The following is a 24,480-nucleotide window of genomic DNA, read 5'->3' as shown; positions in this document are numbered from 1 at the left end:
GACATGAAGTGGTTACTAAGAAAGTTCTGTTCCTTCCAGTGTTTCTGTGTGTGTGTGTCTATCACTAAAACGGTCAGTAGTCATTATCTGGGAAACCAAGTGTGAGTGTTTAGATAAGATATTGTTTTTATTGTCAAGCAGCTGTAAAATGCATTCATCCTATCATGGAAGCGGTCAGAGGCACAGTGCCTGAAACAGCTTACATTCAACATTCAAATTCCTGTCATAACCAGCACCAGGGTTGGGGCATTACCAGTTACCTGTAATGGGGTAACAGTAATAAGAAATTTAAATAGCAGGCAATTTTAATCTATTAGTTATACAGATGACACTTTCTCTAGAAAAATAGTGGTGACCCTATGAATTACTTAATGTGTCAAACAAAAGAATTAGCTAGATTGTTGAGTTGTAAATTGTTGCAGCTAAAGGAAGCGATTCAAATAGCAGTCTGGAAATTGTACATTAAGTCTATATTCACTACAGAGCATGGATTTTACAAAGTAAAAAAATCTGACACTGATATGGATCAATTTCATTGCACTAAAATAATCTTGTGTGTTATTGCAGTTCTAAGCAGGAAGCCAGCAATCTCTAACGGTCTAATGGATTTGATTTATTATAAAGCGACCCAACCCTGCTGTTTTGTGACATACAGGTAAAATATTTTCCTCTACAAAATCATATATGTTCTTTGGCAATCTTTTAAATTAGCACACATGTTCAAAAGATGCATTTTAACTTAAATCAAGAATAAGAAATACGTATCACTGGTGTTAATGAGGCAGCAAGTGCTGACTAGCTGAAGAGTCTTCATGTTCACAGAGCTGCTATGTGGAAGTGCAGCTGGAGGAACGGGGACTTGGGGTGGGGGGTTGGTGGAAGGAAAGGGGACGCTGAAAGGCACAGAGTGGGTTTCCTCCATCATGTATTCACACTTGCAGTTGGAACTGGAAAGAATTGGTGCTCCATTTGCTTGTGTCACAGTTGAGCATGGTGCGCTCTGTGAAGGTCACGTTCCCTTCTGCGTCTATCAGGATAACTGTGTTGGTCCTGAACCGGCAGGGATAAAGGGGACACAAACAAACAAACACAAAAAATATCAAATGAATCACGATCATTTAGCAGTCCCATTTACACATTTGAGGTATTTGGCCCTTATCTAGAATGAGCAGGCAGTGGCAGAAGGTGCCTCGCTAAAGGACACTTTGATGGTGATTCTGGCATGGACTGACCCTCTGGTTTTTTGGCTACAGGACAGTCTCTGCATCCACTAATCCACCGTGGCATCACAGTGCAGTCGATTCCCTTTCATTTTCTCGCTGTGGAGGATTGATTACACTGGGGATTTTTATGTACCAAAAAGTTCTATGTTGACTATGATCCTGCGGGTTAGCACAGCCCTGTCAGTTACCTCAGAAGGAGACAAACACTGGGGAGATGGTGGAGAGAGATTTGGCGTGGGTGGAAGACACTGACCTTGTGCCATAATGAGGGGAGCGAACACACACTGCTGACAGAGCCTGGATCATGGGCTTGCTGTAACCCTCACCCTGCGTCTCCTGAACTGGATCAGGTGCGTTCCTGTTAAACAAACACACAATACACTTCTTTAGTAAGGTTCATAGTTATGTGTGTTTTAGTGCATTATTCTGTCATATTGTCAGTGTATTTTCCCTTTAACCTAATTTATTCACAATAACATAGAAACAACACCTGCACAAATGCTTTCTCAGCCTGGTTTGTACATCACACCACTTTTTGGGGCTGTTTCTGATTACAGTTCAAACTTTAAATGATAAAGGCTTGTTTGGAAAGTTTTTCTTGGCTAAAATCTCTTTTTAATCTGTTTTTGAAAATATTTCAAGTGAGAAATAAGCCATGCAGTTGCCAGATCTTGTTGTGCTTTATACATAGGACAACAGCTAGTTTACCAGTTTCTTCATGAAGGATGAGAATTTGAAGGAGTGGGAAGACTGCTAGATGTAGCTGATTCTTCAGCTCAAGTGTACTGCATGCTTATCTCTCTCAACAAAAACATAATTCAAAAATTCTTTTGCAGCTCTGTGCTCCGAGTTGCTTAATAGGGAATTGAGGTTTCACAGCCTGGGTCAAATTTTTGCTGTTTTGGCCATCATTCCTTTCAGTTATGACTACTTCTTACTAAACATCCTCTTGTTGAGATATGTTGTTATGAAGTCTAAACACAGCTTTGCAGTGGAGCACAAGGGGTGACCACACACCACAAAAACACCGCTGATCAGACAGATTTTAGACAAATCCTCAGTTTAACCCAAATACTGTATCTACACAACTTATTTTAAAGTGAAAACAATGCACATTAAACACAGAAAAAGTTGCATATGCAGAGTGCATTAAATCATTTCTATGGGTATTAATACCCTTGTAGCATAACAAATAATTATGCAAAAGTTCCTGTGTTATAAAGAGGGATCAACACTGGGTGTAGCTAAAAATTACAAGCCATCACAATAGCTCACTCAGACCCGCTATCTATAATCCCTGGCATGTTCCAAGGCCTCTGTCCAGCTCTGTGTACCCCAAATCAATCACAGTTTTAACCCCCTGTACAGCAACCAACTTCATAAAATGCCACTACGTGACTGTAGATACAAATAACTCCTACATGTTAACATTCATTACGCCACTGATGGCAATTCACATGTTTAACCCACACAATTGTTTTAAATAATCATTCGAAAAATGATTTATAAACACAAGTTTAGATGAAATTTGTTGTTATGATGTGTGAATCTACAGATTTGTGTTCAGCACTCACAGTTCCTCATTATTGAGGACGTTGAGCAGCTCTTGCACCAGTCCATCGCAGGACAGTGACTGGTCGTTCACGATGCTGGTGAACTGACGCTTGCCTTGCAGCAGTTTCCTCCATGGCGTGTCCAGCAGCGAATTACTCAAACCGTAGATTCCTGCTGAGAGGGACATGAAAAAGGACATGCAAAATATGCAGACACACAGACCAATATATAAACTAGTGAGCACAGTAAGTGACCTCATGGCACGTCACCCAATAAACAGAGCTCAAGCAACATGGAAATGTCAGGCTAACGTGAATGGGCCAATGAGATGAAATGAACGGTTTCTACAGCAACCATATTAAAAACACAGACCTGGTTTTAGACGGATGGGTTCTGGGCTGCCTCTGTTTCCATAGTAACACACAATATCTTGTTTGGCTCTACATGGGACACAGTACAGATGGAAAATTAGAGATTGCATTTAGTGATGATTAAACTTTGTATGTCTAATTATGAGGGCTGTGTCAAGAGTCATAATGTGTTGACGCTCTCGAAATAAATGCAAATACAGCAAATATGATGTTCAAAGAAGCACACCTGAGGGAATCATGTAAAATGAACGCTCAGGGTGGAAGAGAATATCAATAGTGCACCATACAATATTCTTTAATGATTGATTCTTTGCAGTCCTGGAAAATAGTTATTAAGAAGCCGGTTTCATTTGTAGAGGCAATTCAAATGGGAAAATACCCAACACCGTAGTTAATTGCATAATTTAAATCTTATCCTAAAGGAACAACTGGGTGATATTAAGGCTTCAAAATACAAATTAGTGCTGCAAACACCTTTGACTACCACAAAACCATTTAGTTACGGTGTTAGATCTCTTTGCAAAGTCCTCAGTTAGAGGGAATTTATTCAGTCTGAAAAATCTATCTGACATCAAGGGCATCTATGACGGCTTTGGTACAGGAGAGTGAATAATAAATTATGACCAAATCCTTTGAACCAGTGAGGGGAATGAATTTTTTGATGTCAATTTTATGACAGCCATACCAGTGGCATCAGTCAATCTGAAATGTGGTGCAACACTGCTTCAACATCTAACTTGGAGAGTTTCCCAGTCGAGAGCTGGCAAGATAGGAACAGAATATGTTGCTGGGTTTGTAGTGCTGCAACACAATTTATTGGATAGTTTTAAGAGCCAGAATACAAATTGGGCAAAAGAAGTATAGCCCAATGATCTCTACCATACATCACCATTAACAGGTGATGTTGCCATATAACCTCTTAACAATCATATTTAAGCCGTCTGACATTTTGAACTGATCTTTGTGAAAATTACTTTTTTCCAGAAAACAGAATTCCACCTAAAAGTTGGCAATCGAGCCACAAAGACAGAACGAAGTAAGAGATTATGTGACGTAAGTAGACAAGTAACATTAGTACAAGACAATAAATATGCTTGCAAATCGCATTTTAACATGAGCGGCCTAATCAAAATCATCTCATCTGATAAGTCTGTTTGTTATCTTGTACTTCCTTTATAATTCATACCATGCCTCTTAAGGGATATTCTTTTTTTTTTCTTTTTCAGCAAACTACCAAGTCTCACTCTCTCTCACACTTTCATTTATTACAAATGATTAGGTATACACATGTTGCCACTGTGCAGAGGCCATCCTTTTCCGTCTGTGCGAGAGCTCCTCTGTCTTGTGTACATTTCCTGAGTGTTTTGTGTCCAAGCAGCTGAGAAAGAATCCTGAAAGCCCTAGGTTGACATTACACTATCTCTCAGACAACAACAAATCAGAGATTTGATATGATATTGCTCCCAGACTTGTAGCCAAACTCAGTTAGACTGTCTGAATAAACAAACTCTCTTTCTGTGTTCCTAGGGTTACTATGAGCACAGCATATTGGCCAATGTTGACACGGGTGATAGCGGCCAACCTTCATACATGCATGTACATAGCAGCCGCTCAATGGGAAACCAGATGGCACTGTACCCTGAAGGGAGACGGAAGAATCTGTAAAGCTTTTACCTGTTGTCAGTTCGGTTAGGGGCAAACGCAATGTTTAAAATACTACTTTGATATTGATATTGCGACCTGAGCTGCACAACACCCAGAGAGGCTTGGTGTCGGTGCATACACTTTGCCTGATATGCATCAAATTGAACATGGTGGTAGCTGGTGGAGGATTTCCAGAGGAGATAGCTCTATTTCTTCAATTTGAAACTGGCAAGAATATTGAAAGTCCCATCAGGTGTGCTGTGGGGTTGATTTGGGCTGAGATGAGGGAACAGCAGGAGGTCAACGCCACTGGGCAGTGGGAGAACGAGGAGGGAAGAGTCGAAAACAGGCTTTTTCAGATCTCAGTCAGAGAGGTAATCAGTATGCTGGCTGGGAGACGTTCTAATGAAGAGTCCTCTATACTGAAGCTGCAGAGCGGTTTCCCTATCGCCAGCTGTGGTGTAGTTGCCTGGAGATGGTTGGATGAGCTCTCAGCATTGTCGCTTCAGAATGTAGATGTACTGTCATGTACTCTTCATTTCCAGTCACACACATTTGAGCATCCAGACCCACACATGGAGACATAAAGCACACTGGGAAAAATCATCATTTTTATATTCTGAGATACAGTATAAAAACTATGAACTTGTTTTAATCATTATAAATAATACTAACATACCCATGTGGTACCTCAATTCAGCATAAGCCACTGTGCGTGAACCCAAGCTGAACTACTAACGGCGGAATAGCATTTTATTCTTGTTTAACTTCAGTAAAGAAATCTTATCACACCTGACCTAGACAAATTAGCCAACATGAGATCAGACAGACTTTCATGGCAAGAAAAATGTAGGAAAAATGTAATGGGGTTCAGATCTCCTCTCTGATATAAAATATGACCCCATACTAACAACTATAGCCAAAATCAACATTATTTAGATTTTTGTGGCAATTTTTTGGACATCTGGGTCCACTTAACCAACAATGCAGCGCTACAGTATATTTTGGCTATTTACTATGAGCATCTACTGCTAATTGAGAAAATCCTGGTCTATTCTATAAAAGCGGATGTGTTCCCCTCATAGGTAACCACACTAGCTTTTGGAAGAGACAGCAATTCAGAGTTGTTCCTCATCAAAATGTTGAGAGTTCATCTACCCCTGATACTCTGGAATGTGCGTATCTGCAGCACCACTGTTTTCCTTTTTCAGCTCCAACAAGATTCTGCCAAGAAGTACAACACATGGTTTGAGGCCATATAACTGAACCACTTTCTAAAGTTGTTTTTGTAAAACAGCCACACTCCGCTTGACTGAAAATGTATTAAGCGAGGCATTTCTTTGCAGGCAGACATCAGAGGAGATATTCATTAAAATTGATAATCTCTGGGCATTGACTTTAAAGCGAGAGTGACATAAAGTGGGATCAAAAACCAAAGCTATAGGAAAGTCAGATGAAATGTTGGATATGGAGCCTTGAGAGCATCAAGCACGGAATATCTGAGATCAAAATTGAAATATATACGGCATTAGCTCCACTGAGGCGAATGCTCAGTGCAATGATCTGGGACTACCACTGCTGTCACTGACCAAATCACTCGCATGTAGAACTCAACATGGTGATAGATTATTAATCAAGGAGGTATTAGTTTAACAAGCAAAACAGTTCAAAACAAGCAACATATGAATCATGGCCAGACTGAAATGTTTGAATGCCAGCCTGCTCCTCCGGGTTGTGCATTAAGTGTACACTCTATCTCTCATATGAATCCCAATGAGGGTGATCACACACTCTTGAAAACAAGAGGAAGACAGAGAATGCCTTAAAATGGCTGGCACATCTTGTCCCCCACCGCCATCACATCATAAATCGTGTCTGGTTACAGATGAGAGAAATCCTCTAATTGTAATACAGAGCTACTCTCTATCCGCCAGATGTAGTTATTGATTCGGAAGAAACCAGACGCCTTATTTCCTCTGAGCTGCTGGACACACTAGAGTGGAAAACAAATAGGCTAGTAATGATGGTGTTTATTAAAAAGGATGTATTGTGCTTGCTTTGTGTCACTGTGTGTCATCTCTATCTGCAGTGAAAGGGCTCCCAACAGACCAGCATTTGAGGGGAAGAAACATACACAGTACTTTCAAAGCACGAAGCTTTGTTCAGTGATTTCAATCCCATATGACAGGTCAGTAAAAGCGGAGGACATAAGGCATCATCGCACATAAACACACATACTGGACATACTGAAGTGGCACCTTATTCTTTCATTAAAGAGGAATGGCATTGGGGCAGTGCAACTACAACTCCTGGTCTAACAAGATCTAACAAGGATATTTGCATATCCTGATGTCTATAGTCTATAAAAAATGACAGCTGAGCCATCCACTGCTATTATGTGTTTAGTCCTTGATGAAAAGAGAAAAAAGATTTTCAAAGGGTCTGAAATTAACACCTGCCAAACGCCAAATGTGGGTAGATTTTCCGTTTGCGAGTAAATCTCGGAAGACTATCCGCAACACTGGAGGGTAAAGTTTTGTACCAAAATAGGCATGTAATAAAATATCTGGTATGATGGCGCAGAGGAAATGTTTGTTCCTATATGATGTAGACACACGCACCATATGTGTTTTTTTACACATGTCTAAACAGTGCCATGAAACTGTAGGAGTGCTTGAGACAGGTTGTGTCTACACTGTCTACACAGAAAGCAAAGCAGAGCAGCAGCAGCAGCGAGTGCTTCGTCTGTGTGTCTACACAGGAGGCATTCAGGTAGTGTTGAGCATAGGTCACCTGCGTTTTTGAAGTGTTCAGAGTCCAATCACAATAACTGTAGTTGTGTGTATGAAATGAAGAAAAATAGACCTGAAGCCTAAAAATGCATGTGACATATGAGCTGTTATGCCAGCGGTGTAGACTTTGATTAACATAGGCCTATAACTGTACTCTTCTGTCAAACTAAAATAATTTTGCCTCAAATTTTGCTCTGGCCTCTTCTTTAAGTTTGTATTCAACATAATACCTTATTATCTCAATGAAATGTACTGAAACAAATGTACATGTCACATGTCCAGCTGGTGCTCACCCTAAAAGCCTTTTGTAACGTTAAATCCTCCTGTCTGTTTGAAAATATGAACAATAAAGTGAAAATCTAACCTAAGTAAGCTAAGCAGCCAAACAAGCTTGGGTTAGTATGATATAACAGTCTAATCTTACATGTTTCTCATCATAACTAACTAGTTCAACATTTTAATACAAAAACAATGTTTCTTTATGTTCATCTTTTCTAAATGCATTGCACATTATGTCATGTATGTAGCCAATAAGTGCTTATTCACCCTTGTTACAGGGTTTTTGATTTAAAACAAATCAGCCAGTGACGTTGTGTTTTCAGTCAACTTATGGAGCTCATGTTAGCTTAATTAGTGAGCTGCAGCTGATAAAATCTGCTGACAGTTGTCATTTCAGCTGGTAAACTCTACGGTTGCCGGCTGGAAATGAGAAGCCTGTGATGTCTATCTCTGTCTGAAATCAAGGACCCATTGTTTAAAAAGCTGCTGTAAGAAAACAGAGCAGAGCAGTAATTAATGGGGAAAGGGGCTTTGCAAATGGTCAGTTTAAGTTCTATTTCTCTAAGTTGAAAGCAATGCTAAATAATGCGGAGGAAAAGGTGTAGTAGCATAAGAAAATCCCTTTTGAGAGGAGATCCTGCTTGAGGCCATGTTACCAGGATACACAGATCATGACACCAAAATCCACAATGGAAACCGTGATTTTTTTCCCTCCCGCGGCAGGACTACGGTGTGGTAGGGGGAGTGTTGCAGCTGAACCTCTAACCTCTCTCTGGCAGAAACTGAGACCTGTCTCCATGCCAATTGTCTACAGGGGCCTCCACCATGACAGCTATCTTGGTCTGCACTGATCCCTCTTTGATTTTTTCTGTTTTCCCTAGGTTACCAAATCCAGTCAAGTCAGGCTGGTGGAGAAGATAGGGGGAAAAAAAAAAACTCTCATTATTTTTTAATGCTGTCTAGATCTAAAAACCCTGAAATATGAACAGGTGTTCCCTTAGAATTTTAATGCTGGCTCTCTCTCAGTGAAGCATCTGAGATTTTCGGCTCTGCCTGTTTAGCACTCCAGAGATGAAGACGCTGCATTTGCAGTCTCATTCCGAGCTAAGAGAAGGCCAGAACACAAAGGAGCTGAATTACAACCCAATTTCAACGACTCTCAAAAAATCCCAGAGTCAAAATCCTTCAGTGTGCCAGAACGCCAATGTCTCTGGTCTCTGTAATAAAGAACCTGTCTTATAATCTGACATTCATAGGTGGCCATATTACATATTTCTTACATTACTTTGTGGAGTCAAATTCATCATGTTAAATTTCACCACACCTTTTACTCACTTGAATTCTGCTGTGATGAGGTTGAAGCCATTGTACAGGTGGCCTTCTGTTGACACCTTCTTCAGGTAGGAGTAGCTGTCCTGATCCTTGTCTGTAAGGTAGTTAGACACCAGGAAACCTGCACAACGGTAAGAGTTCAAAGAAACGCTTCTTAAATGATGCAGCCAATAAATCAGTAAAAAAAAAACCCTGCTCACACAGCTGACTCACCTCGTCCTTGTGCGTCCGGGTTGGGACGTCCTTCCATGTAGTTTGTGATTGCAGCCAGCTTGCCTCTCTTGCTGATCCCCAGCCATGATCCTCCTTCCTTACCATATTCTAGGTCCAAGCCTGGTTAATAGTGTAGTTGTGGAAGAATGTTTATTAAACCCAGCAGCAACATAAATCATACTTCAGTTGGGGGCTAAAATAAGTGTCCATAGGAATGTGGAATATCAACTATAACAATATGTCAAAAGACTCTCACATGACTTCAATGTGTGCGATGAATAATAGCTTTTGAATTTCTTTTGCACAACTCCCACATGGTCTTAATTACCAAATCATTTCCTAAAAAAATCCTAAAAGTTAAAGGCAAAGGAAGTAATAAAATATACTGAACTTGAACAAGCCTGCATGAAGATATACATGACGAATGTGATCTCCACTAACTGTCACTAACACATAAAAATCACAAATTAAGAGATTAGAAATTAGTAAAAGTATATAAAGAAATTGAAAATAAAAACTTAAATGTCCTCTGATTGGACCGCCCTTGAGTATATGCTTTGGCAATAATAAAAAAATCTATAGATCAATAACTCTGTTGTTTTCTTTCCACATTCCTCTTCTTCACATGTCAGAAAAAAAGCAGTGCCCTGCAAGTCTACTGCACTTCCTGGTGATCAATAAAGACAGGACCACTTACACTGACAGTGACCAAGAGAGCCAAACGATCTTATTCCTCTGGAGGTGGATGGAAAGCTAGCCTGATCCCACTGGGAGCTATAGCTTACTTCCCTTTCTCGTCATGCTATGTCTCCTTCAGGGCCCTGCCTCCGCCCTCCCCCGAGTCCCGCAGATAAGGCAGAGCCATTTATTCTTGTCACATCGCATAAAAGCAGCCATCAATTAAGGGCCCACTACTGGAGTCCTGACCCCTCTATTACAGAGGGGCGAAGGAGACTGATGAACAATGAGGCTATCTCTGCGTTTCCTCCTTCAGAAGAAAAAAAAAAAAAAAGATGATTGATTTCCTTTGCTTGGCTATAATGTGTATTGGACATCAGTCAATTAAATATAGTTTATTGTGGGTGTGGATGTCCTGTGACAGAGCGGAGGAGAATTCCATTCCGAGGTGAAGGAGACAGATTTTTCCTTGACTATTCAAAGCTATTTAGCCTTGAATAAAACTGTAGTCAAACAGCGCTAAAAAGCCAACAGCTGCTGCTTTTATAATCTCACACATTGTTGAAGAGCCACAACAGTTATGTATTAAAGTGTTCCGTTTGTCTGGATATAACCAAAAACTGTTAATATATCAGTTACAAATGTTATCTTCTTCTTGATTGTTTTGTCTACAACTTGATATGCAGCATTCTTTGCCAGATCTCAGTTGCAAAAGAGCTTTCAAACCGCAGTGGTTCAATAAAGTCAAACAAATACAAAGCCTACGCAACATGTATTTGTGAGGTGGTGAAATGGCGAGTGGTGAGCTGGTCTGGGAAGCCTTTATATCTGGAATATAAAGACTTACCGCTGAGAATCTCACTGTTGGTCCCCCAGAAGTCTGCAGCTTTGGACGGCCTGTTGTAGAACTCATCTCTGTTTGCAGCCAAAATTAGCCTGAGGAGAGGGAGAGAGAGAGAGAGAGCGGCGGCGGCAAGTTGTTTTGTTATTTTTGTTCATTCAGTGTGTCGTTTTCATCCGTTGTTGATGTGAACCAATGAGGTGTTACAGAAGGCCGTCACTGGCTGCAGCAGTAAATCCATCATCAGCAGCTCATTCATCATCGTGAACACATGACACATTCCATCTACTTTATCTTCTTTCTCACCTGGCAGTTGATCACATGTTTTTTTTTTTTTTTTTAAAGATTAATCTTGGGTCATGAGAACATCAGACTTTCTGTTACATCTGTTGTCTCTGTGCTTTGGATATAACATGTACACCTTCCAAATGATTGGATTGATTAACTGATTTGTTTATGTAAGTGTCCTGGATGGACACATGACAGATCATGATGTACAGCTCCAAAGATTCAAAACATTTCAGAACATTTAGTTTACATGGAAGAAATGTCCTGTTATGATGGATACAGTGTTCTCTGTCTTAGCAACCAAGCCTCTCGCTAAAACAAAAACAACTTAACATATCAGCTTCTGACAACCAAAACAAATCAGGGTTTTTCCAATTGGATATTTTCAAACAAACTGTCCCTCAAATCATTGTACAAAGGGTGATGAAATACAAAATTAAATTCATCCTCGACAACACACAAGAACATTACTCTTCAGGAATATCTTTATATCTGTCTGGAAGTGTGAGTATATAAACTACTGTCAGGTAAGCACCTGAGTGCAATTTATAAATGTAGACTGTAAGTAATCAATCATGCTTTCTCAAATGTTTCTTCAACAAAATAACAATCTCTACAACAGTGAATGCAATCTGACAGTAAGTCTTTATCTTGCCTGAGATTTAGACAGGTCATCTTTATACTAATGAGTTAGTGGACTCTTTGCCAGTTGCCTGGACACGGTGTTGTAGGTTTTCAAGCTTAATAGAGGCCTCAGATGTATCCAAGTACAGTATTTTTACAAATTGATTGAGCTGGATGCAGACTGAGGATAAAAAGTTCAAGGTTACAAGGAGGAGGATGTCCTTTGATGATGACCAAAGGAAAGAGGATCAAAAGCAAAGAGACAGCCAAAGGACAAGCCATAATAAAAGTAACAGCCAGCCAGCCACTTGTGATCCAAGTTCACCAGACACCGTGCACAGGCTGTGCCAGTATGATACATCATCTTGGTGCAATTATGCTGTTTTTGGATGTTTTACATATACTTTGAATTACTGTGACACTTTCTAGAGTATAGTACAGTGTTTTATTTTTATGAGTACCATTTCCTTTCTTTCAGACAGCCACTGGTTTTCATTAATTTTAGAACACTGTAAAAAAAAAAAAAAAAAACACAATAAAGACACTCTGGTAGAAAGTTAATCTCACAGTTGTCTCATTATGTCAAATCATCTTTGTTTTGTGTTTAAATAGAAAGAGAGAGCCCCAAATTATGACAAATATGTTATGCTGAATTTTGGAGAAATAAAATATTTCCTTTCAGTAGAACAGTGAAGCCATAAAAACATGGAGTCTTGGGTTTTTCACTCAGTGTACTGAAGCTTCAATGAAGAGTTGGAACAAGCTGATAGAGAGCATATATGATACTGTCAGACAGTATGGAAGATGATACCACCTTCTCTAAAGCCACTTAAAGGGACAAATGGATATTAAGGGGTTAAAATAAATTTCAATAACAAGTTTTGCATAATTTGACAGATTTACCTAATTTTGCAAAGCTGGCTGTGCCTGTCTCACGTCAGTAACCTTTGCAGGTGTTTTATCAAACTCTCAATCTGTGTTAATTGCCACAGCGAGGCTACAACACAAACATTTACTTCTACAAACAAGAGTGAACAGCCTGAACAAAAATGTGTTCTGATTTACAATAAATCACCATGAATGAGACTCTGTAGTCTGACAGGCTATCAGATAAGCACTGAACTATACTCTGACCTGCATTATTACTCAATGGTCCAGAGTGTCACTGAGTAATGATGCTGTTATGGTCATAACCATTAACAACTAGAGACTCCATTGTGACCTGTGTCTAGTGCAACACCAGCCATTAGTTTCTATAACACTTTATTAGCAGGTCAATATCGTCAGTTGTATGGCCAGGAAATGCAACATCAATTAATGGCTATACAGTATATCCTCACTCAGTGTATATTACCCCCTACTCACATACTACAGCAACACACATACACACAACTCTTCATCCAGCTCATCTGCCCTATTCAGCAGTTATGAAACACAGGAAACAATTATTCCATTGCTCAGGGGAAAAGATGACCTCTCACTATAGCACCATGTGAAATTTGTAAACATGAATTGTAAAGCATTTCAGCAAAGAATCACTTTGTAGACTCATGAAATCTAAGGTCTATTCCACATGCAATGTGCTAACACATTTGTACCTTTGTAAATTAAACTAATCATTGTACATTTATAGAATTAGAGATATGGATTTAAACACTGCAGAGGCAGTCCGCATGCCGGAAAAGGCCAATGAAATGTATTGACCTCTACAGCAGCTGTATATTTCCTCTGAGCTTGGCAGTAGTGGCCCCCCTATTAATCTTGCAGGATGGGAACGTGGATCCTGTTAAGACAGATAAACCAAACTGACCTAATAGGGGTTGACCTCCGTACATCAAAGGCTAATGATAACGTCAAGTGTTCCCATGGCACCGTGTGAGCTACTGCTGCTGCTGAAAACAAAGCTAACACTAATGATGCTACACAAGAGAGCATCTGCTATCAGATCCTGAGGGGGAAACCACATGCAAACAGCTATGATCACAGTAACAGCCAGCTGCATCATGTAGGGGGGATATTGAGGAGCAGAGAGGTATCAAAGCTTTTTGTGACTTTTGCTGTTACTCTGTTTGCCTTTCTATTTAACACAGTGGCTTGCAGACTTGGTATTGGCATTCAAGAGTTACTATGGTCCCCATGGGATAATCCCTAATTAATTTGGTGAGCCCCTGACCTTCGCATTACCGTCTGGCCAAACTTCATCCTTGATCAACCATTTGGTCAATAACAAGGTATTTTGGAAAACTAATAGCTGAGAGTGTTTCTGGGAGCCCCGGCTTTTCTCTAGAGCTACCGTTAGTCCAAAATTTCTACTTGTGCAAAAACAGTCTACAGCCATGCTAGCATGCTAGCCACAGCCATTCTTAGAGCTAAATGCTAATGGCAGCATGCTAACATGCTGATGTTAAGCAGGTAATGTTTATCACATTCACCATTTTAGCTTAACATCCAGCATGCTAACATTTGCTAATTAGCACTTAACACAAAGTATGGCAGAGGATGATGGGAAAGCCATTATGTTTCATCCAGAGGGGAACATGAATGTTTGTACCAAATGTCATGGCAATCCATCCAGTAGTTGAAAAATAGAAATCCCTTGGTTCCTCATATTTATTAATGGATAAAACTGTAGAATAGAACATTTCCTTCCCTTTACTTCTTTGTTGCTGCTATAGCGTTATTTGTGTGTTTCCACCTCAGCTTAAAGCTCCAAGTGGCACACTTAACAACATTGGAACAGGATTATATAAGGAACATTGCAGCATTGTCACCATATAACAGCAGAACTAGAACTGACTAGAACTGAAACTGAAAAATTTTGTTGAGACATTTCACTCAAAATCAGAATTGTCAACCTCATGTCGGTGTTAGAGGAAAAGACAGGGAATCAGGGTTCATCCTCTGAGGACCATGAATGTCTGTACAAAACTCTGTGGCAATCAGTCAAATAATTGTTGAAATATTCCAGTCTGGACCAAAGTGGTGGACCGACTGACCAACAGCTCAACATTGCCATACTTATGAAATATCAAAATCTAATTGGCAGGCTGCTATGAAACATACTGAGCGTATTCATGCTCCCAAGAGGATCAACCCATAAAGCTTCGAACACTCCATGAGCTTTACTTGTGTGCCACCATTGGACCAAAATGTCAGCTTGCTCAGAATACATCATATTTTAATTGGCCACGAGTGACAGGCCACGAGTGACAGGATAAACATTTTCAGTCCCACCACTGCCAAGGCTCCATGAATAACAAAATTGTGAGTATGCTGTTTTTTAGTCCATTGCTTTCATCTTGTTGGATGTAATGAGCATAGTAGCCTCTATGGACTGTTGGTGGTCCTGTGGATTTTTAAATGACAGTAACTTACCTAATACAAGGTTAATAATTACAGGGCAAATATATGTATATTACAATGCTGGTTGGTTGATTGCAGCACTGCTCCCATTCTGAGGGGCTGAAAACGTTCAAAAACAAACAATGGTGCCAGCTAGAAATTGAGTTTCGAAATACAGAAATCTCAGCAGGCTGGTAATCACTGAGTCACTTGTGCTGAGCATGAACCCATTTAACCCCTGCAGATATATTCCTGTCATTTTGTGCTGAGGGAGTGTAATAATTGTGCTTAATGAAACTTTAATCTTGCCTTTCAACCCAATTTCTACTATGCTGCAGTCTTTGTGATTTACACATCACTGCAGCACAAGTAAACTACTTCTGCAACTAGCAGTCTGTGTCTGCTATATATAGCTAGCAATGATGTAACCACATTAGGACACAGTACGTTTCACCTTTCCCCAGGTTCAGGTCTGAGTCAGTACTCATAACACACCTCTGCTGTGATCTCCTTAGGCGGGGTCAGACTCCCAGGGGGAAGGACAGAGATGGACTGTGGCCAGGTAGAGTGCTTGCTCTCGAGCTCTGGGGGATTATAATAAACTGGACTCCCGTAACTCACATTGACTGCTCATAGTGCACTGGTCTGTGCTGCCAACTCAGAAAAGTTAGCACTTACTGCTTTTGTAGGGCACATGTATGCTGCATAAAGATCTATCCAGTCCTTTAAAGAGGAAGATTTGAGCAAATGATGTGACATATATTTTACAATAATTATAATGTTGAAAGTACATCTATGACCTTGCCTGTGCAAGACTGAGGCAAATCACACCTATAAAATCAAATGTCCCTTGGTTCCCCATATTTATAAAATAGGTAATAAAACTCCAGAGAAGTACAATATATTCTCATCCTTTGCTCCCTTGTTACAACACTTCTGTGTGTTTTGTCCCCACCTCTGCTCAAAGCACCGAGGGGCAGGCTTGACAACCTTGGATCAAATGAAATAAGGAACAGTGCAGCACTGTCACTGCAGCAGTGATGACAAAACATGACATGCACTTACATTAATTTTTATTTCAGTGTGGTGTTTTATCAGAAAAAAACATATCACACTGTATCACATATATTTTAGGGAGCTTCATGCTCCATCACTTCATTGAAACTATATGATTCTAATTCTGATTGAAATACCCACATACAAATCCAGCACAGTTTTTTCCTTCTCTTTTTACAGCCATACTGTTATCCTACATTAAAAATAAATATATATTATGAATGATTTCCTACACATTTCATAAAATGTATCTTTAGAAAAATAGCCATGGAACGTGTTTGTTAAGATAAATGGTGGGTACTTCAGGATTTTAAAGGTAAACATATACAGAGTTTTAAAATCTGTTAAAATCTGCACAGGTGCTTTAATCTCGTTTTCACTCTACTAAAGTGTCAATAAGCAAGATATTAAATCCCTACAAGTTTTGCAGGTGTTTGGTTCTCTGATATATGTTACATTCGTAGTAGTTCTGGTTGCAACTATCACTATCAGAGTTTTGTAGGCTGTGTGATGCCAGCTCCCTTATTTGTTACGTATTCTGATTTCTTTTCTTGTAATTTGCATCTCAGCTCTAGCTAGTAGTATCCAACTATGGTTGTTAATGAATGATAACATTTCCACATGTGATGCATTTCATGATCTTTTTGTAGCATGATGTATTTTTGTGACATTGTATTTTTTCTTGCTAATCCTCTGCTTTAGCGGTTCTTCTTCCTGTGCCGCATGGCTGCTGACCAAATGAGCTTTCTCATATAGAAACATTGCATTCAGCACAGTAAGTACCATTATTTGATGAAAAGGTAATTAGTCTACCTGTAGGCATTTTTGGATGCAGGCCGGGGGTCGAACTTGAAGAAAATAATACACATGGATGTATTGTGGGGGCTTGATGACAGGGTTTCACTTAGTCCACATCTGGCTTCAAATCTGACTCATATCTGACAGAAAGAAGAAGAACAGAAGAAAGATACATAAAGCAACTGTGTTTTGGGTTTGTGTTTGAGAGTATGAGTGTCTGATGGTGATTGCAGAATTGAAGACGTCTGTTATGAAACAAGATCATGACCTGAGAAACTGGGTGTTCAAATTGTGCAATATCTTACAGATAACAGAGATTTCTTCACTGTCAGCAATCACACAGTGTACTGTAGCTAGCCTGAGACTATTCCAAATCTTTAGAATACAAAAATACATATGAAGCATTGATTATTTCAGTAAAACATCAACTCCCAAATTATTTTAATCCTTATTTTTTTTTAATAACTTTGAAATATTAGCTTACTATATGTGCTGCAAAACAGGTAAATAAACCATCCACGTCATGCTGGGTAGCCTTGTAAACAATGTTCAGAAGTGTCGCACATAGTATCAGAGAGTTTCTATTAAATTTATCATTTTTCATTCACCATTCTTTTAAGTGTAATGAACTAACTAAGGTAATAAAATTCAGAAATAGCATGAATCACACTGTCATTCAAACTGGCATAAGTTACTGTAAACACCTAATACCACTTAATTAATTATTAGACAATTGCCATCAACTGAATGTGTTAACAGTCTAAACACTGCATTAAAAAACTGAGTGGCATTGAGGCAAGCTATCAATAATGACCTGCTTCAAGTTGACCTCGCCAATAGCTATGTGGCTAGTCACAAGCAAGTTGACTTTCCTTGCATAACAAACGACCCAGACAATGGTTAGATAATATTATAACATATAGCATTACTAACCTACTTTTGTTTCAGCATAACATGGTAACACAAGCAATAACAAGCTAACGTTAGCATTGTTACAGTCAATAACGGCACTGACAGGAAAGTAAACGAAGCAAACTTTATACTCAGTAATCTGCGTCACATTAAGTTGCAAATAATGTCTGTTCAAATAATTATTTGCCGGCTATCTTCTGAACTGTGTTGCTCTGTGGTGTTTGCTAGTTGTACTCACTGCCTCTCTCCTTTCCACTCGCTGTTGACAACCAAAAGGAAGTGCTCACATTGAGTAACCTCGATTTGTGTCTCCGGTCGTTTCATAAGCCTCTACAGCGGGTGATGCGGGTTTATTCTCTGTGCGTTTGTCGTGAATCCCGCCCACCGCGGCACTATAAATACATAAAACGAGCGCTTCTCCAGCCAGGCTCTGAAGTTCTCTCTGATTGGTCAGTCAAAAACCAATATAAAGCCACCAAACTAACAACAAACCGGCGGAGTTGTATTTCCGGTTGGTTATAATTCAGTAAGAAAATAAAAACATTGACGTTGCAAACAATATGATATTTTGGTGAAATTATATAAAATAATGTCTTAGGATTGACTATTTGAGACAGGAAAAAAATGAATAAACTGGCGTTTCTTTAGGTCAAGCTAAGGTGCATCTCAGGAAAATATGAGCCAATAGTCAATTCAAGTTTATTTGTTCTGGGCTCATAACCTACATGGTCTGAGAGCTACATAAACGTGTCCCTCTCTGAATACAGTCCCGAGATTGAAGCACAAGAAGTGCTGCATTCATTGAGGGTTGTAGGAAAACAAACAAAATATATATATATATTTGATGCTTAACACACAGCATAGCCCACTGCTTTGAAGTATGCTCACTATCTTAAAACAGTCAAACCAAGCCAATGGCTGTCTAGTTTCTTCTGCACAGATCCTCCCTTAAATATAGATATATTTTTATGTTTTCCACTCTGGTTACCACTGTCTCACTAAAACATTTACTTTGAAAAAAATACTCACTAGACGTTTTCTTGGTATTTGTGCTGACTTGACAATATCACAGTGCCAGTAAATTATTATACCACTAGATGTGGTCGAATTTAGAGAAACTGAAGACAGAACGGATGCTAAAATAAAATGAAATATAACTGATAAATATGAGTGACAAGCTCATGTTCTGTGTTTTGTGGTATTTGATTATAAGCATAAAGCTTTTTTACGCAAATAATTATAGCATTGAATGTCGGCCAAATAAGAGTAATTTGAAGTGATAATAAGAGCACATTACTTAATTAACGATTCTCCACATAAATCATTAAAAAAATCAATCAGAAATTTCCTCCAATACTGTGCGAGTGGTGATGGGGCGGAGACAGTAGCTGTGACCGACAGCATGAGAGGGATAAAGGCTGCTCTGCCTTTCATACAAACACATCGTCGCAGGCACTAATTAGCCCTAGTACAGTAATTATTAACGAAAGCTGCTTTCGGCGCAAGTTGTAACTTTTAAATCAGAGAGGAGACTTCGGTGCGGCGCGTGGCTGGAGGGAACGTGCACACAGAAAACTGACAACTACAATCTGAGATTTGCACGGTTGTAACTGCAGCAGCCAAGTTGCAGGCAGAGCAGCGTTATTCAGCCGAGGCTTGGACTAACTGCACATCACACCGGAGTGTCTCTTCGTTGCTTCTAAGAACAAGGATGAACAAGAGAAACTGAGGTAACATCAACACAGCTTTTATTATATTTCGCTTTTGCATTCTCGCTCAAATCCATGTGGTGTTTATCTTGCATCAAGTTTTTAGCCTGTGTCATTATAACTCAGGAGGAGAGGGAGGGTGTGACAATGTAATAACAAACACGTAATTACAGTGTAAACGGACATTGGAAAAGCCGGGAACAAAACGCTTCCTTAAAGATGAGTGAGCAGGTGCAGATGAGGTTGATTAGTGCAGACGGTGTGTTAAAGCTTTAAGATTTAAAACGCTTTTGTTAAATAGCCTACTCGGCGTTTTTAATGAGGTACGATAGGAAAAAAATAGATTTTATGTGGTGGAATGGTTTATTGCACCAAATATATTGATAAAGTGTACTATATTCGTGTGTTTTTGTAAGCCTCGTTCGTAAATGGATGCAGTCAGAGGCAGCGAGCGTGAGCCGCAACGAGCTGTCAATCATCTCATCCTTACGAGTCCATTGTTTGGCCCCTCCTGTTTGTGAGTGAGTTACCATGGAGAGTCTTCCGGTCTCTCTCCTCTAATTACCTTATTTGGAGAATGGGCGGCTGTCAGCGGCCGGGCTGATGTTGCTGGTGTAATAGTGCTGTAAACTCGTGTCCCGAGTGAGTAACCGCCAGAATGACTGAACGCTTCAAAACAACAAGCCGAGCTCAGGTCGTTAAGAAGCCTCAAATGAAGTTCTCTGCAAGCGCTGATTGGTCCTGGTCAGCTCTTTCACACCCCGCCAGCACTAATGGCCCCGGGATGTGTGGCTGGATGCAATTAGAGTAATTAACTTTGCGCATGTGCACTTCATTTGCATTTACTTGTTCTTGAGTTTGAATGTGAGTACTAGCACACAAAACCATTGAAATCCTGAACTTACACTCCGTTGCAGGAAGCTTCTGGTTACAATTTAGTTGAATTTTGCACAGTTCATAGTCGCCATTACAGAGAATGATGTGCTTGCCATCGGTAAGGTACCCATACAAAGCTATAGCTCAGCAGTTGGACGTAGCCTTACTGCCACTGCTGAATTAATCTATTCTTAATACATCAAGATCCATTTTCAAAAAAAGACCTGGCAATATGCAGATTGAATAAACCCAATAAATAAATACATAAATAAATAATTTGTCTGATATGGTTTTTCCATTAAAAAAATATCTTCAATTATCTTGTTAAAATCCTTGAAAGTATGTCTCCTCCTTCTCCCTCATGAAATATTCCAGAATCTATAAATATGTAAATATATTTCATTTTAAAAATTTAACTGCTGGACACAAGATGTCTCCTACTTCACTGTAAAGTCTATTCTCAGTGTTTATGCACTGGAGGCTTCAAGTTTCCACATCACACTTGTGTGAGTTGAATATTGGACCAGGATTGGCTTAAAATCAGATTTTCAATGAGCACAGAGAAACTTTCCACTTTCAGCAGATGAATGTGAAAACTCTGCACATACATCATTCTGCACGGTGAAGCTCAAACATCCAACTGTAGGATCAAGAAGAAAATCATATTTTTGAGTGGAGGGGGAGTTTAAGAGACCTCACCTCCACACACCTGGCCAATTGCTGTGACGTGAGCAGGAATGTTGGATTGTTGGCCACAGCTGCCTAAATTCTGATGTCAGAAAGATGGTGGGGGGATGTTTCAGAAGCTTATTGACCATCCAACGCATACCATAGAAGAAAGGCTGTTTTATGTTACTTTTGTCAAAGTCAACAAGTACTCCAAATTGAACAGCAAAATCTGTTGTTTTTCCATGTCTTCTAGGACAACACATGCTATATGCATTTTCTTATCAGACGCCACTATTAACAGGACGTCATAGTTTGTCTTTGCCTTCCAAAACTGTCATAAATCAATATTTGAAAATAAATCTGTTTTATTATGTGATAACACTAAGGTCTGGTTGGGTTTAGACAGAAAAACAATTTGGTTAGGTTTAGGGAAATTACCACTTTAAGGTTAGGGGACCTTTGTTGTCATTATTACATTAATAAACTGTATGACATATGTTGTTTTTGGGCTGAAATGACTGATGCTGTTGCTATTTCTGGCCCCCTCACTGTGTGTATGTGAACAGTGTAGAGTGGGGTGTTGTGAAGTATGGAACAAAAAGCTAAGCAAAACCAGAAAAAGGGGTTGCAGGTGCAGGGAAAAACATCCACACAGATCACTGGGGCTACATTGGAGGGATCACAGAGCCCAGGTGTTCCAGATTTTGTTGGCCAACCCAATCAGGAACCTTCATGATATATACACAATATGTCATTTAGAGATGAAACCGTTGCATTTTTATTGCTTCACAGCCTTGCTCAGATGTTTGATGCAGATTTGTACTTGTAAAGACACGCCACAGTGCTCGGAGTGTCAGCATGGACCTGTATATTCCATCTTTGTGTTGTTTATTACATGAATTCTTACCTGCTGCTCTCATTTACACTGAAGCAGTTTATAGGAACGTGCTCTCCTGACAGACTTTAGCCTATTGTAGGCTTATAGCTGTAAATGGTTTCATTCCAGTTAAACTTACAGAGGTCTCCTCAGAGGCTTCTCTGTCAGCGCATTCTCAATTTCACTGACAAAAAAAAAAAGAATACATTTTGGGCTCATTGGCAATCAGGATGCAGCTCATTTGGAACACAAAATATTTGCGACTCAAACACAGAGCAGTCTCTGGACAGAACGAAAATTTCCACACCACCTGTGACTGTGCTGAATGCTCGGTAACCAGGGATAAACAAGATGACTGCCCATGAATGTTAATGTTAAAAATCCTAATTTATCTGTATTTTGCTGGGGGTTTTTTGTATGCTGACAAAATATAACAGCTTTGTCTTGTCCTTATATATTTCATTTTTCCTGATGCAAAAAAGCACAATTGTGAAAATGCCACACACAAACACAAGTTAACAAGCTAACTAACAGCCAACAAAAGGTGGCTGCGTATTGTGACAAGCATTTTGCTATGTATATTTTTATTCTGGAGAATTTGTGGTATCTTTGTGCATTACACCAAATCTACAGGGGTCCGGTCTCTTTGAAATAGACATTGTTTTTGTCTGTGGAGCTAATTCCTATGTCACCACTTGAAGATCTTATAGGTTAAAATGTCATTTTTCTAATGGATTTGACAAGTCCTGAGGTCAGCTTCAACCTCAAGAACTTCGTGCTTTAATGTACTAATTTATAGAGAAAGACAACGCCTGAAGAAGATGTTATATTCCTAACTGTCAGCCCTGCAGCATGTAGGCAATTTGGATATGAATGTGGAAGCTGGTTACTGTCAGATCCTTTCTTTGTCTTAAGGCTGCATGAAGTGACTAGTCATGGTAGGACTGTATGGGGGCTTCGGTGTAGAATTACCAAAAGTAACCTGCTCCAAGATGGCTGCTGATTTCACACCACTGTGAAATGTTTCCCTAATTAAGAACCATGTTGAAAAAAAAAATAAAGAAGAACCCTACACAGAAGCTTGTTTTATGTGAGTGGTGAAAAGATTTGGGATTTTGGTCACATTTTTGATGGGTGATACCAATATTTCTGTGTTCAAACAGCCAGAAGCCAATATGTTGTATTTGCGTCAGAGGACTTCACAGCACTTGAAAAAGGAGAGTAGTAAACAGCAGAAAAATAAGTCTCCATGAGTTAATTGCTTTTGCAAGACACTGCAATAGCAGTTGCAATATATTGCAATAGAACAGGGGTATTTTAAGGCAAAAACGTCCAGGGATTTAGTATATCAAGACAGTGAGTTTCCTTACAGAAATGTAGTCTCTTTAGAGTGGATCATATCATTTAATGCAAAAGGCAGTGTGGCCTATTGAATGGCAAATCAAACATTTAATTAACCTGTTTTTTAAGAGAAAAATAAATAAATGACAACATTCTATACAATCTCAGTGCAGCTTTTTCAAGACTGTTTTTATAAAGGTGTGGTCAGGAGAAATCTCCATCATACTGTCTGTGAACAGTAAAGCTAGCTGACACTTGAGAGATAAATTCCACCTACTAATTTACCATTTTCTTTAGTTATGGAAACGCTGGAAAGTGAACAAATAGCACAGTAAAATATCATTCCTATTTATTACTTATATATTTTGTCTTTGCTCCAAGTTTAAAAACATTTAGCAGTGATCTTTAGATTTGGATGGAATACTTTTTTTCCCATAAAGGAAGATGTTAAAACCTTTTTGCAGTATGAGGGGGAACAGGAAGTATAACATTTCATGATTCATTTTCATCAAAAAAGATGAGATAAAAGAAAGAATTAAAGCTTTATTTTAAATTTTTATTCCTAACTATGCTAGAACTCAATGGGTAATTTTCAGAAATGATCAGGTGTAATTAATACCATTAATGATGGCTCTGTTCTATTCAAGTGTAAGTCAGTGAACCAGCATGCAAAATAATATAGGGCCCCAGAGCAGGTACAGGTAAATGGAGTACAGCCCATATTGATATTGTTAATTAAACCTGTGCTTCTCCTGCTATGGCATGTCAAGATATCTGCCCTAAAAAATATATTTTTCTAGAAATCTTTTCAATTAATTTCCACACATTATCCAGAGAGGTAGCATGGATAGACAGCTGTGTGTCTTTTTGTATGACCCCACATGCCCACACAGGTGTTTTCACTTTCTGGCTGATTAGACCTCTGCTCACATTGGAGTTGGGTGGAGCTATGCTGAAATTACATGCGGCTGCCAAACTGTATCAATAAGAATGGGGGGAAAAAAACCACCAAAACTAACTAACTAGGAGGGTCAGAGCGATGTCAGTCAAGCACAATTCTC

General features: G+C 39.3%; 2 protein-coding genes across 7 annotated transcripts in view; one reads left to right on the top strand and one right to left on the bottom strand.

The window, feature by feature from the left end:
- Positions 1-102: 102 nt before the first annotated feature.
- Positions 103-20,415, bottom strand: tango2 (transport and golgi organization 2 homolog (Drosophila)). 6 transcript variants are annotated; one of them, XM_044364887.1, is made up of 10 exons: positions 18,186-18,289; positions 17,051-17,175; positions 10,934-11,022; positions 9,409-9,528; positions 9,199-9,316; positions 3,150-3,217; positions 2,798-2,951; positions 1,477-1,581; positions 1,233-1,319; positions 960-1,050 (listed from the first exon to the last, which is right to left on the bottom strand). In XM_044364887.1, the coding sequence occupies exons 2-9, from the start codon at positions 17,104-17,106 to the stop codon at positions 1,271-1,273; spliced, it is 759 nt and encodes a 252-aa protein (XP_044220822.1). In that variant the 5' UTR covers positions 17,107-17,175; positions 18,186-18,289; the 3' UTR covers positions 960-1,050; positions 1,233-1,270. The 6 variants fall into 6 exon arrangements, with proteins under 6 accessions (XP_044220791.1, XP_044220784.1, XP_044220806.1 ...); XM_044364856.1 differs by lacking the exons at positions 1,233-1,319; positions 18,186-18,289 and adding an exon at positions 20,222-20,415 and having other exon boundaries at positions 103-1,050; XM_044364849.1 differs by lacking the exon at positions 1,233-1,319 and having other exon boundaries at positions 103-1,050.
- arvcfb (ARVCF delta catenin family member b) overlaps positions 19,372-24,480 on the top strand; it is a 238,791-nt gene continuing 233,682 nt past the window's right edge. The window contains exon 1 of the mRNA XM_044364799.1: positions 19,372-19,677. The gene's annotated coding sequence lies outside the window, so the exon portion shown is untranslated. The remainder of the gene's footprint in view (positions 19,678-24,480) is intronic.

Source organism: Thunnus albacares, chromosome 2, assembly GCF_914725855.1.
Source record: "Thunnus albacares chromosome 2, fThuAlb1.1, whole genome shotgun sequence".
NCBI classification, from domain to species: Eukaryota; Metazoa; Chordata; class Actinopteri; order Scombriformes; family Scombridae; genus Thunnus; species Thunnus albacares.
Note: the sequence above shows the minus strand (reverse complement) of the source record. Positions and strands in the feature narration are given on the sequence as shown.